The sequence below is a fragment of the Haliotis rufescens genome, unplaced genomic scaffold, assembly GCF_023055435.1.
Source record: "Haliotis rufescens isolate VD_foot unplaced genomic scaffold, xgHalRufe1.0.p SCAF_9, whole genome shotgun sequence".
Taxonomy (NCBI): Eukaryota; Metazoa; Mollusca; class Gastropoda; order Lepetellida; family Haliotidae; genus Haliotis; species Haliotis rufescens.
Genome location: NW_025964383.1, coordinates 22,045,776 through 22,061,117, shown reverse-complemented (window position 1 = coordinate 22,061,117; position 15,342 = coordinate 22,045,776). Strand labels below are relative to the sequence as shown.

The window sequence follows — 15,342 nt, the reverse complement described above, 5'->3', positions numbered from 1 at the left end:
GTAATTTTCAGAAAATGTCAAATTTGCAATTGACAAAAATGTCAAATAGTTTTATTTTCAAAGCACATTGATTGTGCATTAAATGTTCATTTGTGTCACGTGTTTGCCAAGTTTAAGTGTGCTTTCATACGACACAAATTGTCACAATGTTAAAATCCCACTTTGTTAGCGTGTTCGCCTGTCAATTCAAACTTTCCGATTCAGATAAACGAGAAGACAATCGGGGAGCAACAAAGGACGCAAAAAAAACCATAATATTTGGACGTAAAGATAGTTTCAAACTGTAAAAATATTGTTTTTACAAATCTTCTTATTGGTATCAAAATACTCGATACAGATTGGACAGAAAAAAATAAAGGATATTACCCAAAGAAAAATTGAAATAATGAATGAAAATTATTACACAGAGCTATTCAATAATACTAATTCTAGGAACAGGACATCACTAACCCGGGCTGTCGCAGCACTGCTCTGTTCTGGCCTCAGTTTCACAAAGCGACCTAAGACGATCGTAACTCCCATACTTTAAGGTAGACTTACGACAGTCGTTAATCTGTAGCTTTTTCAAACATGTCCAGTAAGATCTTATTTTAAAGTTAATGTCATATTTGTATTCATTGGACACAATACGTATTGATTTACACATTCAATTAAAACATCATTGTTAGGAGAATACTAACTAGTTGGCCCACGCATCTTTCAATAAGACAACCTTACTAATGAATTTACTAATAGTGATTAGTAATTATATCAGCGTGCAAATTTTTTTGAAGCTGTGGCCTGACTAATCTGTAGATTATAGGAATTATATACACTACACTTGAAGATCCGGGGTAGAATAGGTCTTCAGCAACCCATGCTTGCCGTAAAAGGCGACTATGCTTGTCGTAAAGAGGCGACTAACGGGATCGAGTGGTCAGGCTCGCTGACTTGGTTGATGCTTGTCATCGTATCCCAAATGCGGATAGATCGATGCTCATGATGTCAATCCCATGATTGTCTGGTCAAGACTCGATTACTTACAGACCGCCGTCATAAAGCTGGAATATTGCTGAATGTGGCGTTAAATAAAAAACAACAAACAAAACGTATATACCATTTAGGATAAAGTGGCTTAAAATTAGTGTTTCCATATTATCTTCATAATGATGAGTCGATGCCGCAATTTGCCAAAATAATGCTTAAAGCGATGTAAGACATCTAGTCTCTAAAATGAACATATCATACAGAAATAACAAAATAACAGTTGTTAAATTATAGTTATAAAATATATTAAAAAGGAGCCCAGATACTTTCTTCCTGATACTGCAGTAATCTAGACTTGCCAAACATTATAGACTTGCAAGGGCTATATTGGATATATTTGTTTGAGGGCCTGTATGACAGATTAACAATCATGAACAATATAAAATTATACAATATACCAATGAAAATATATAAGGGGTTAGTATTAGGCGTCGTAATTTGCTCTGCAGAGTTGCGTCCTTTAGGCGTACCTGGATCCGCTCATCTATAGAGGGTTCGAATTCCAGATTCGCACTGATTATGATACTTTGTATGTCAGCAGCATACCCGTGACCATGGTTTTCATATATCGTCGCACCTTGGCCTTAAAGAATATATTATCAGTTGAAAATGAAAGCGCGGAAAAGCTAATCATTATTTGGATATTTTTATAATCGATTTTCTTTTAGTATTCATCAGATTTTCAAATTTTCAACATTACTTACATAAACAACATAACGTCGGTTTTATTACAAGCCCAGCCCGTGAGCGTGTACCAGGGATATACTGGACACTAAATTCCAGCAAGTAAGAATCCATGCCTCTGTTTCTGGCCAAACTGAGATGGAAGCAGATATGAAATTTCATCCTGAATATTGTTTAAAGTTTGGTGTGAGGGGATGGCGGGGATCGGTGATGAGGGGGGAGCTCGACTGGGGGGGGGGGGGGGGGGGGGGGAGTCATGTGTCACTGTGTAGGGGTTGGGGGTGATTGAGGAGGAGGGGACGAGGAGACGAGTGTCGAGATAAGATGAATGCACATACTTACATACCTGTAAGAAAATTGATTGTAGTTTGGATATAGAATATGGCGTGTACGTATTATTTTGTATATACACATCTTAAAACCTTTTTTTTTATTTTACACATTTTCATGAACATGAACAAGCTAGCCCAGTTACCCTTGTTCTTGGGTCATCGGTGCAGGATAGGTTTATATTCGCTGGAATATTGCTTAGTGCCGCGTTAAACAACAATCAATCAATCATTGGTCGGTCGTTATTATATGACCGAAACAATGTTACGTTAAATCTTCACTCACTGCCTCGTTATTGGGCTCTTGGGACCGGCATTGAGTACAGACCTACGGGAAGGTCAACATGAGAACAACTTTTCTTCTTTTTTTGAGAACACGATTGTTATTCAACGCCACAGTCAGTAATATTGATGATGTGTGAAACTGACATTTGAATGCGGCAATCAGGACAAGAAAATAGCATTGGCTGCTGTTAAGAGCAAGGCGTCGCAATCTCATTAAAATCGGATCTAAGTTCTGGCTACCGCTAAACAAAGATGTGAGGACATCCCATTAGGGGTCACGTCAGAACGACCTTTCAAAGTTTCATCCGACCAATGAGAGCGTCGCTTACCAGATCCTGAAAGTGACAGTCGGAATGTGTTTCCTAATAATGCAACCCCGAAATGTTTAACACGGGGTATTCCGAACGACAGTTACGGGTTTTATGATAATATCCATACAATCTAGGTTATTTATAAGCCATTCCAGAATGTAGTTTTGGTCAGTTTAAAAAAAATTTAATCGAGAATACCTCAAAATATGTTTCGAAGCTTAGTCGCCAGTTTGAAACTAGTGCCGTAAAGCTCGAGATAGCTGCCTTCTGATTGGCAAATGTCGATTTCTTGTCAGTCATTTCATTGGTCGGTCAATGTTCTCGAAAGGTCGTTCTGACGTGACCCGAAATGGGATGTCCTCAGCTCTCTGGTTAGCAGTAGCGAAAACTAAGATCTGATTTTAATGAGATTGAAGGTGGCGCGCCATCGGGGTACCACGACCTTGGTTCTGTCGCCGACCCTGACCACCTGATATACGGATTACTGTGAACAAATTCTATTCCGGCTTCCCACGGAGTTTCGGTCAAGTTCAGTAGCACTGCATTCTACAAAATGCTTCAGTGAGGAACTTTTAAAGCACCACACTCGCGCACGCACGCGTGCGTTTTAATTTGTCAGTCGCGCATGCTTTATTCGTTTACTTAATTAAAGAAAAGGAGAGTCATTGACGTTTGAATGTTGTAGTCACTGGATTTCCTGAATATTCTCATTGAGTGAAGGAATGGTGTCCCGGGAATATAACCATATATTACTAAAGCTGCATAAAGCTGCCGTCATATAGCTGAACTATTGATGAGAGCAAAACAATATAAAAGCAAACGCTGAAAAGCTTCTTTTGTCTCGTATTATTTTCTCGTTTGAACAGAAACAATGTTTACTTAATCAAGTTACTTCACACAACAATAAGAGCTCAGCAATGGACTTAAATAGAAGCTACAGTTAAAAATATCTTTCGGACTTTAGTGGTATGCATTGTCAGCTGTCATGTGATTATCGCCCTTTGAAACTATTCGTGATTTTCCGGTACCTTTCGGCAATATCCGTACGAACGCTAGACAAAATGGCGAACAAATTACCATGGGGCCTGAAAGGGAGCCGTTTAGCCCCTGGTTCTGCAAAGGTATGAGTAATTACACAATTTCACATTATTTTCAAGGAAGATGATAGCTTGTTCCCTCAATGTGATGATGGTTGAACTGCAATTATACCGCAGTTTCACGTGTCAAGAGATAACATGATATGGCCTACACTGGGTCACGTTGTTTACTGACACTCATATCGTGGTGACCCAGTATTTTCTCTAGGTAGTGTTTAGTCGAACATAGGTAGAGCTCATTATATTCACATTTCTAAAACAACAAGATAATATATAATATGTTATTACAGTCAACATTTTGAGATATCTTATATTCCCAGAAAGACTTCAGTATACCTAAAAGTAAAACTGGAAGTTAAATCCAGTTAAGCATGTGCAATTTACAAACGAAATTTAGATGAGTAGGCTAGGTGTGTTCAAACCCTATGGTACCTTAATGATATACCAAGTGCATTTAATAAGACTGTAACTATATCAGCAAAGTCAGTAAGCGTGTTACAGGATTTTGTAGGTCTTGATTGGCTGGGAAATGGGGAGCACCTTTAGAATACAGTATCGCAACTTCTCGTGAGGACGATCTCTGCCGTAGGTCACATGTCTCAAAGACAAGCAACCAGTTTTTGTGAGAATCCGTCGGACGCGAACTCGCGACCTTCGGATTGTTAGCCCAACAGCTAACCGATGAACAACGTCCACACTGTGGAACAAAGTGCAAATTTACCTTGTCATGCCTATGACGTTACGGAACTGAACGGAAAGGGTAGAATAGGTGACAGACACTTACGAAGGTTACGGGTAGCCATGGTGTCTCTTGACTTTAGTCTACGGACATTTAAGAATGATCCCAATGCCATTTGGCACACTCGTCCCATTCCGTAATTTACAAGATACAGAGTGGTGAGGAATGAGCGATATGGCGCGACCTGAAAACCGCTTCAGACGTCGAACTCGCGGAGACGCATGGTATTTAATAATTCGACAGCTGGATTTTGTGACAGAAAAGTCTGGTAGGGAACACTGTCAGGATGATGTGGATATTAGTAAGGAATGAGGGAGGTATGAGCATGGCTTGTGACGACACAACTGTGAGTTCACTTTTGAATCAGTACTGAAAAAATGTAGCCAGTTAAAGTGGCTTGTGTGAATGTTCCAGGACAGTTTCCAGTAGCTAAATTATTTGACACAAAACCATTTCATCCTTTTTAATCGACGTTTTTGTGTGAAGAATATCAGGAGCCGCTAATGATCGCAAGGGGATGATTGATCGTAAAGGGGATCCAAGGGCTCAGGATAGAGTTCGGGGTAATTTAATAGCCACTACACCGGTACCTAACCCTAATGATCGTAAAAGGGTGATTTAGTGTTATGGGATCCAAGGGCTAAGGATAGAGTTCGGGGTAACCTACCCCAACACTGGCAACATTTGGATGTGTTCAGCGCCAATATTTTAACATGGTCTTTCTATGTAAACTGAAAATGCATTCTTGTGCATGATAATGAAAATTAATGAACCGAAAAAATAATATATGTATATAAGTTCCCATTTGTGACCATTTTAGCCACTTGAATTACGACTAAAACAAAATAAATAAATAAAAAATAAACATGATAAAAGTGCTTTCATAAACTAGCGCTTGCCATAAAATGCGCCGCCGCAGTCTATATTTGGTAAACAAATATTCAAAACTCTCAATGCCGCTGGGCGTATTCAATGACTTGCATGTAGAGATGATAGATCACTGGGAGGAGCTTATGCACACTTGATGACCCCTGACGTCACAGGGCATTGTTTCGCCGGTGTGACAAAATACTACAAATTACGTCATAGGGTATTGTCACATGTTTGAAAAGTTTGTGGTACTGTATTCTAAAGGTGGGCCAGGGTTTTCCTTCAACTTAAAGCAGAACGGGCTGTAGCCTAGTGGTTAAAGCATTCGCTCGAAGACCTTGGTTCAATTCCCGACATGGGTACAATGTGTGAAGCCCATTTTGGATGAACCCAGCCGTGATATTGCTGGAATATTGCTAAAAGCAGCGTAAAACCGTACTCACTCACTCCAACATGAAGTTGACATGTTCACTCACGTCAATATTTGATCTTTGTTCTTGTAATGCTGTTCTAATTTTCAGACCATCTCCGAGAGCAAGTTGAAAGCTTTCGAGGTGGGGACTATGAACCTTGGAAAACAATCCCTGTCAAAAAAGGAAATAGATGAAATGAGGAAAAAGGTAATGACAATATTAAATATTTCGTAGAATGGTGTTTTCTTTGTACGTTGTTTTCTTTTTTAAAGTTTCAGATTATGAAAATGCTACTTTGTTGGGTCTGAGTGAGAAAGTTATTGTAATGTTATTTGATATGTCTTGATCATGATGATATAGACATGGTAGAGACAGCACCTTGTACCCTTTATTCAAGGGCAGAATATGAGTTACACATGTCACAAGCATGAACAGCGAAGTATTTGGGATTTTGCAAGCCGAATGGCCATGTTTATCACACAAGATTAAAGGTCAAGGCATGTACACCAACGTTCATTTCGTGAAAAGACAGTACACCCTGCTATTGACAGTGACTAGCCAATCAGAGAGCTAGATTCTTTAGTAAGTTCTACACAAGGTGATATTAGTGTTTTCTAGTACACTATACCAGGTACTTATGGAAAGTGTAAGATGAAGAAAACTGCAGAAACAACTGATGTTTACTAGGGCTGTTATGAGGCACTCGTGTATTCGGTGAATCAAACCGTATCCTTTCAAGTATTGAATTTGTTATTCGTGGCCACTTAAATCGAATATTTATGAATATGCAATCATGTGCATTTACATACCCTGTACCTAAAAATATCCATAACAACATATTATATGCATAGATTTCTTCAAAGACAACACTCTTATATATATAGAGGATTCATCACGAGTGTTTTTTAATATGGGAAATATCTCAACCGAGTCTTAGTTAATCGGTATTAGCTGAGCCTTTGGCGAAGCAAATACCGATTAACGGGACAAGGTTGATATTTCCCATATTAAAAAAACACGAGTGATGAATTCTATTTATCATTTTCACATTTTTGCTTCCCAATTAAGGAATAATTGCATTAAACATTAACATCAGCAACATGTCGAAATCTTACGTATAGATCGTGCGTAGTGATACATGTTTTCCTTGGCCGTGTAAACCAAAATAAACAACCTCTTAACTCCTTTATGACATATTCCTTCGCTGAGAAAAAAAGTTCCTCGGATTATTTTAATCAAAATACTTGAACAGACTTTTGCAGAATAATTGAAATAATGTCTCCAACATCAAAGGTATCCATGTTGTTTGTAAACACCTACTCACGTGCACCGGCGAAAAAAGTCCCACTTCCGGTTATCTCATTTGCATATCTAATTTGCATACTTATGTCATTGGGGTATGACATACTTGTTTTTATGTCATAAGCTTATGTCATGGATAAATGCTTTAGTTAAATGATAAAGTATAGTAATATTTAGTATTGTGGTCACCGGTCAATGTCGCATTTGAGCAGATACTAGTACCTGGATAAGTGATGTATATAAATGTTTAATACTTTGATGATTAACAAACAATGTCAAATTATATATGCTGTTATTGTTTCACAGAATATAACAAATAATACATCAACTGCTGACTTGTTATTGTATTCGTGAATTAATCTTCGCATTCGTTACCCTATATTCATGATACGAATCGTATTTGCCTCATAGTGTATTCATTGCAGCCCAAATGTTTACATATTAAATGTAACTGCTTGCAGCAAGATGCAGAAGCCACAGCACAGGTATATGAGGAGTTTGTTGCTTCCTTTGATGAAGCACATAAACATGCAGGCACGAAGATGTGGGTCAAGGGAGAAACTGTCAATGCTGACAGACCTTTTAGTGGCAACCCAAGAACTCAAAGAAACAGCTCGGGTAAATATATTCTCCAGTCATTTAGGCTAATTACATGTCATTCTGTGTTTTGAGAAATCATCAACACTTTTCATAAAAAAGCACGGAAGCCCTAGGGTACTTGTTATAGCCCTAATGTCAAAAGGTCAAGATTCAAGGAGCCCTGTAACGATTCACTGATACCTATGTTATCATCAATACTTGGGAACACACCGTTGGTTAGATCGCGATACGCTGTGAATAGAACATCAATTGATGGAGTATCACGGAAGTAGCATAGCGCCACCTGTAAGCATGATGGAACACAAAAACATGATGGTAATAGTGAATGCAGCTGCTGTATTTAGGTCTTCATTTCGAGCCAAATTTAGGTTTGAAAAGTCCTCAAAACAGAAAAAAAGGTTGTATGCAGATTGTTGTTATCAGTAATTATATTTTTATACCCCTGTTTACCCCCGGTATATAGCGTTCCGTTCGTCCATCCTTCTGTCCGAGCTTTCGTACGGCCCATAACTTTTTAACCATGCACCGTAGCTTCACCAAACTTGCTACACACATTTACCACAATGAGTACTTGTGCCTTTTGCTAGTTTGAAGATTCTGAATTTTTTTATTTTTGCCGTTTCCATGGAATCATGGTGAAACATAAATTTTGGGTAGAGTTTTTGTACGATCCATGTTTACAATATTATGTATCCTAGCTTCAGCAAACTTGCTACATTAACAGCTATGATTGTTTTTTTATCTTTTATAAGATTCTGAAAGTTTTGTCTTTTGCTGTTTTCATGGAAACAAGATGGCATTGAGAAATTTTGATGACTGGTTTTGTATAGCTAATATATTTTCAAAAATTGTTTCCACACATGTAGATCATCATAAGTATCTGTGCTTTGTGATAGTTTGAATTTATGTATTCTTTACCATATCTGTTAAGGCTAGATGGAAATTATTAATTTATTGATTTTCTTATATGATATTGTTCCATTTTTTATGTGTTTTTATATCAACAATTTTTGGTCCTTTTGATAATTCTTCTTATGCAACTCCTCAATCAAATTTTTATTCAAAGGTGTTCATGGTGATCTACTTCCTCGTAGTCAACACTGGTAACATGGGAGATTTTTTGGGGGGGGTCAATTGTCACTGGAACTCAATCTTAGTTTTTAAAACATTGAAGTTAAAATCAGTTAGAAATATTTCATTAATTAACAAACTGTTTATTATTTGTTGTTGACCAGTGGGGATAACGGGGGTATATGAGCTTTGCTCACTTCTTTCTTGTTTTTACAATAATAAATATATGTCTCAAGCATAATGTTTTATATAGTTGTATTTTTGTCATTTTATTATCTCTTACTATTTGTTGTGGTGTATCATGATACCAGTGGTATCATTTATCCATACCATGATACGTATCATATCACAAGATCTCGGGCGATAGTCAGCTTTATTATTTGCTAAATCCAGGCTTGATCATTAACCAATGTTTAAAGGCATCCATTATCATGATTATGTTGCTTGAATATATTTGCTGACTGCGGCATACCTTCATTTGCATTCATGCTGATGTCTTTCACTCCTGTATTCAGAGTACATTGAAGAATAACATAAACTGCTTGGCATTGTGAGTGTTTCTTGAACTTTGGTTATATTGTGTATTTCCAGGAGACTCCAGACCTGACAAAAACCGTCTGTATAAGCCCACATCCAAGCTAGCCGAGCTAGCTGCAACATTCCAGTCTGTGAAGGAGACAAGGAAAGAAGATGATAAACCGGTAATTTGTAGTCTGTTAGCTGAATCTGTGCATGCTTAAGCACCAAAATGCTTAAAACTCACTCTTAACTCACACTGCATGTCTTCCTATAAGGAATAATGTATATAACAAACTGATTTCTCCGGTCACTTGAAGTTCGTTATATCCATGTTCTACTGTAGTTCTATTTATGACACTAGACAGTGTTATAGATTATTTCATTTGCACCAGCTTCCTTGTGTACATCTCACTGTCTCTACAGGCTGGGGTATCTGCATCCCACTGTCCAACTGTGGGATAAATACAGAGTGTGAGATAGGATAAGTTTAAAATTTATAAATGTCACATTAAGTTGTATATTTATAGACTCACATACTATATGCCCTACCGACCATCCCTGCATAACAGCTCCTCTAGCCTGTCAGATCAAAGAAAGAGAATGATGTGGAATTGGTAGTCATGTGATCATGTCGTGTAGGTTACTATGCACGGGGTAGTGAATGGGGTAGTGATCACAATACAGTGGATATACAAGATATAAAATACACTGGATGATCAAGGACTCTGGTGGCGGTACATTAGCACTCCCTGTAACATGTCCCTACATTCAGGTCAACTGAGGGGGTACCGGTAACCCAGTCGACTAAGGCGCTGCGATTCGCTGTGCAGAGTTGCGTCCCTTGGGCACGCCAGAAACCTATGATTGTGGGTTCGAATCCCGGTTCGCCCCGATTATGTTTCTAGGTTTGTCAGCACCATACCCGTGCTCGTGGGTTTCACCGAAGTGGTAAACGTCTGAGACCTGCATCACTTCGGGCTTTCCTCCCACATTAAGCTGACACGCCGCGATATAACTGGAATACTGTTAAAAGCGGCGTTAAACCCGATTCACTCACTCAAGTCAACTGAGGCCTGGCCAGGGTGTGCCAGGTATTGTACTACCATACTTGAACAGAAGCATGTAACTTTCTTGATAAAATTTCCGTTCCGCACATTGGTACAATTTACAAAGCCCATTGGAAGACGGACATGTTTTCTGTATAGTTTCATCTTTTGATCTTTGCGTTTGTTTCACAGAATTCTAACAAAAAGAAAAGAGGAGATGAGAAGAAGAAAAGCAATCTGGAACTCTTCAAGGAGGAATTGAAACAGTGAGTTGTAGGAAGCACGTTGCATTGATCATCAGATTCTTAATGGCTGTTTATTAAACATGTTAAATCCATGCTGTTGTCTTATCTACTTGACCACCTTCGTGACCACCTAAGTGCAATAATCTTGGACGTGACGTTAAACCCTATAAACCCTATTTCACCTCACCTTGGCTCACCTCAACTCTTGTCTGGTCCAGAAGATTGTTTTTAGGGTTTTTTTTACTTAAAGAACAATTACACTTGAAAGTTGATAATGGTTTCTAAAACTGACGGTCTGCAATAAAGATCTTTCATGTCTTCAGTTCACAATGGATTCCCAACATAAAACAATAAGATCGTAACCACAAAAATAAGAAACGTCATTATAAATATTATGTTAGAGCATGCTGCCGAAAACATGGAAACAGCCTCCATAAAAAACACCCCCCACAAATTTCCAAAGTAGGCTGAACAGAACAAGATATACCTGGTACAATATATTCCATACCATTATTCTCACTAAGATGTCTGTCCTACACTCACAGTGTTAATTTATATTAATGCATGTTTTAGGCTGATGAAAATGTCAACTTGTGCAAATATGTTGAGTTGTTTGATGTTTGAAGCCAGGTCACACTACCTCACAGCCAGCCTCGTGCTGCCAGCAATCAATGGTAAACTGTGGTAGTTACAATAGCTTAAGAGAAATCAGCGCTGTGTTGAACAGGACCCACTATTGTTTAACTTGTTGAAACTACTGATTTAAAAATTCACCTTGACTTCACAACTTGCAGGATTCAAGAAGAAAGACAAGAGCGACACAAACTAAAGAAAGTGTTGAGAGATTCAGGTGTTGATCTGCCGGACATCGACACCAAAATTTCCCCCTTTCTTGATCCCATGGACATAGGACCTGCTTCACTACGTGGGCCAGGTAGGTAGACTTCATCTCGCTGTGTAGAACTTGGCCTTAAATCCATTCATCAAACCCCCTCTTGGGAATTGGGGTTAGAATAGGTCTCTAACCAATGCTGGTTGTAAGAGGTGACCAAATGAATTGGGTGGTCAGACTCGGTAACTTGGTTGACGACGTGTCCTCCAATCTCCTTAAAATATATTTTAGTTCTTGCTACCACAAAACAAAGATATGAGGACATTCCATTATGTGTCATGTCAGAATGACCTTTCATCTGACCAATCAGAGCATCACTTACTGGATCGGGAAGCTGACAGTTGGAATGTGTTTTCTAATCATGCAACCTCTTAAAGGTTAAAGGTTATGGTATTCTGAAGAAAAGATATGAGCTGTACATCTATCTCCTGCTTCAATGGGATAACCATTTCAAATAGAAGAGACTTGCCATGGAATGTACTGCTATACAATATTGGCCATCTAGTAGACATTCCAGGATTTTCTTTTGTCAAGTTTTCAAAGTTTAAATCAATGTTTTGCTAAAGCCTAGTCTGGAATGGAAGTCACCAGTTTGAAACAAGCACCATTAAGCTTGAGAAAACTGCTTTCTTATTATCTAATGCAAACTTTATGTAAGTTATTTCATTGGTCGAACAAAGTTAACAAAAGGTTGTTCTGACGTGACCCGTAATGGTATGTCCTCAGATTTTTGTTTAGTGTCATCGAGAACAAAGCTCTGTTTTAATGAGAATAGCATGTCCTTTCCCGACATCATGGATCATTGGGCCTGTGTTAAAATATTGCACTGAACGATGTCACTGATTTTGCATTGTTGTCCACAGCTATTTGTGTTAATGATTTTAATAAGCAGTCTGTGAAGTTATTATTCCGCTACACATATTTACACAGTGTGTTTGCGCTTTTTATTATGTCAATACCATCATAAATGCAGAAATTATTGAAGTCTATTCTTAAATATCAACCTTGATTCAAGCTTTCGACCAGTAGTTGAGACAAAACGTTTGGTCATATATTTCGAGTATTTCTTGTTGGTATATATATAAAGGTACGCTACTGTGATTGTTGATTCAGGAGACCGAGCAGGGGGAATTGGATCATTTGACCCGGGAGATGAGAACACAACCAACATCTATGTGGGCAACATATGTCCAAAGGTAAGATAACATGGATGCATGTTCAAAATGAGTTTTATTATCAGAATTGATAATCATGTAAAACATTTTGTTATTGATAGCTACATACTAGGTATAGATACTACATTCAGTTTCTTCAGTCAAACATTTGTTGAGCACCTCCCTTGGGTGTGCCAGAAACCAAGGTTTGTCGGCCACATACCCTCAGTGCTTTCCCACAGTGGTAAACAGATGCATCACTTCAGCTTTACTACTATAGTCTGGAAGGTAATTTAAGGTACCGACGTTCGTCCTGTTCGTCATGGGTGGAATGAGCATTCATTGAAACAGCCATCTGCATAATGCTACCCCTGCGTCACAGGGCCATATGACACAGTTGAACAAATCAACTCAGTTAAAGGGTGCAAGGAAATCAGGTACGTTGAGACGCCTAACGTACTAACACTGTGTTCGTGCGTGCGTGATTCCCGTGCACCCTTTCGAGTTGGAGTTGATTGGTTCAACTGTGTCATATGGCCCTGTGACGCAGGGGTAGCATTATGCAGATGGCTGTTACAATGAATGCTCGTTCCACCCGTGACGAACAGACCGTCTGATTGTTGATGAAATATAGTGATAGCTAAATAGACAGATTTTTTATTCATGCACCGATTGTCTTTAAATGTAATATCCAGTTATGTATGACTGTTTAATAATCTCATACCAACTTTGACTGGAGTAGGTCGGATAGTTTTTCAGATATTGTAGTAAACGTCGGTACCTTAAATTACCTTCCAGACTATACATCAAGCTGACACATGGTGTAACTGCAATACAAATCTGATCTGATCCAGGTTGTCTGCAAGGCCAGCCTTGTGATGCTATGTAATGAATCCCTTTGAATATATTCATTGATCCCGATAACTATTTCATACAGCTAATTGATTTACAGTTAAAGTCTTAAATATTTGAAGGATGGAGAATTGTATTACATTTGCTAATGAAAAGCCTTGGTGGTGAAAATTTGACCTCAGATGACAGAGCAACAGCTTTGTGAAACATTTGGGAAGTATGGTCCTCTAGCAAGCATCAAGATCATGTGGCCTCGCACAGAAGAGGAGCGTTCCCGGGGACGAAACTGTGGATTTGTTGCCTTCATGAACAGGAAGGATGGAGAGCGAGCGATGAACTCGCTACGAGGTGGGTAGGAGAATACCAAGGATTACATTGGCTCATTATTTCTCTGTTTGCGTTATTTGTTTGTTGTGATCCTGTTGCAGAAACTTGTTGGGAGGCTAGGAGCGTTTGCTTCACTGACTTTGGTTGAAATGTGAATTTCAACAAATTTCTTTCAGTGTTGTAATTATTTGTTAGATTTCGATTTTCATCCCTATTGAGGCATTCGTTATCTTGGCCACTGCTTGTTTTCATCCAGGCTGCTGTGGATTTTTACACAATTGCTTTGTGAGGTGTTACAGTTTGCCATTTTTAGACCTTAAAATAGCTAAGATGGGGAGATGAGTCAATCAAACAAAGTCAGTTTGGATAAATCTCTTTCTACTTATGAATTTGTTTTGATTGAAAAATGTATCCAACAGAATATGATAACCACTTAACAGTACATAGTCTTTGACCACCATGTTGAAACTTCTTTGTAATTAGGCCTCTAAGTATACAAAATGTCCAGATGGAATTTTGATCGCAAAATCTTTCTATATTGAATTGGATTCACATGCATGACAGTTAGGAAATAAAAACTGGAAATCACAACTATCAAATAATCATGGTATACATTGTATAGGTCATTGTCAAACATACCCAATTAAACTATAGGATCGAGAAGAATGTATGTTTACGGCCGACATACACCTCCGTAAACTGTGTGCTCCAGTCTTTCTCTTCATGTGTACATAACTTCTGTGTGTCTTGAAAATATCAGCATATGGGATTAAGAGTAAGAGGCGCTTGACCTTTTTCCAGGTGTGTCATTATCAAAACTGATCAATCTGTGATAGGCAATCATGTATGATGATGAGGCATCACACCCTTTTTTTAAATCTAGTGGCCACCAACATTGCTCATGTTTCTCTTTGTTTCTACAGACAATATGTTCTTTATGAGCTATCAGTGATAGTAGATTGGTAACATCACAAATAGTTTCATCTCTTCCCGGCACTGTGTAGGTTTTTGAAATAATTTCCATTTTGTTCATTTCTCAAACTCCCAACTATTTTCATAAAGCACTCAGTACAAGTTTGTTTTGTGTCAGGATTCCTAATCTCATTTCCCTCACTATTAAGTCGTATTTCCTTCTTTTTTTCTTTTCTTTTTTGAAAAAACAACCAAGCAAACACTTGAAACAGGATGTATCAGATTTTAACCGTGTCATTTTGGTCATGTTCACAGATTTGACATTGCTTAGGCTTTGTATTATATCTTCCGTTTTTTATAAACACCCGGACTCAGTCACTACCATAGCTTCATTTCGAATCTGATTCAAATAACAGTATCCTTTAATTAATCAATTTCTGTGCTAAATTAGGGGTGATAAAGGTATTGAAGTCACTCCCGAAATTTGACGATGATTGCGAATGGGTCCAGGGTATTTATGAAATTGAAAAGGAGATACCATACAGTGGATAATCTAGAATACTGGATTGATTACCGTGTCAATTTTCTGTTGTTGTGCCCCCATTCCGAGTTAGAAGATGTCGCCAGCAACCTTTGTTAGCCATAACAGGCGACGGGGGCACGGTGGC

At 38.4% G+C, this 15,342-nt stretch overlaps 2 protein-coding genes across 9 annotated transcripts in view; one reads left to right on the top strand and one right to left on the bottom strand.

Annotated features, from left to right (window-relative positions):
• LOC124120609 (RANBP2-like and GRIP domain-containing protein 8) overlaps positions 1-5,867 on the bottom strand; it is a 302,310-nt gene extending 296,443 nt beyond the window's left edge. For 5 of the 8 annotated variants that reach the window (XM_046483476.2, XM_048391240.1, XM_046483475.2 and 2 more), the window contains exon 1: positions 5,818-5,853. The gene's annotated coding sequence lies outside the window, so the exon portion shown is untranslated. Of the gene's footprint in view, positions 1-5,817 lie in introns of all 8 variants that reach the window. The other 3 variants (XM_048391239.1, XM_048391236.1, XM_048391242.1) reach the window with 3 other exon arrangements.
• LOC124120612 (U2 snRNP-associated SURP motif-containing protein-like) overlaps positions 3,673-15,342 on the top strand; it is a 34,313-nt gene continuing 22,643 nt past the window's right edge. Inside the window, exons 1-8 of the mRNA XM_048391257.1 lie at positions 3,673-3,756; positions 5,863-5,961; positions 7,518-7,674; positions 9,319-9,428; positions 10,485-10,558; positions 11,332-11,471; positions 12,543-12,625; positions 13,618-13,783. Coding sequence (XP_048247214.1) covers positions 3,697-3,756; positions 5,863-5,961; positions 7,518-7,674; positions 9,319-9,428; positions 10,485-10,558; positions 11,332-11,471; positions 12,543-12,625; positions 13,618-13,783 — 889 coding nt within the window. The 5' untranslated portion in view covers positions 3,673-3,696. The remainder of the gene's footprint in view (positions 3,757-5,862; positions 5,962-7,517; positions 7,675-9,318; positions 9,429-10,484; positions 10,559-11,331; positions 11,472-12,542; positions 12,626-13,617; positions 13,784-15,342) is intronic.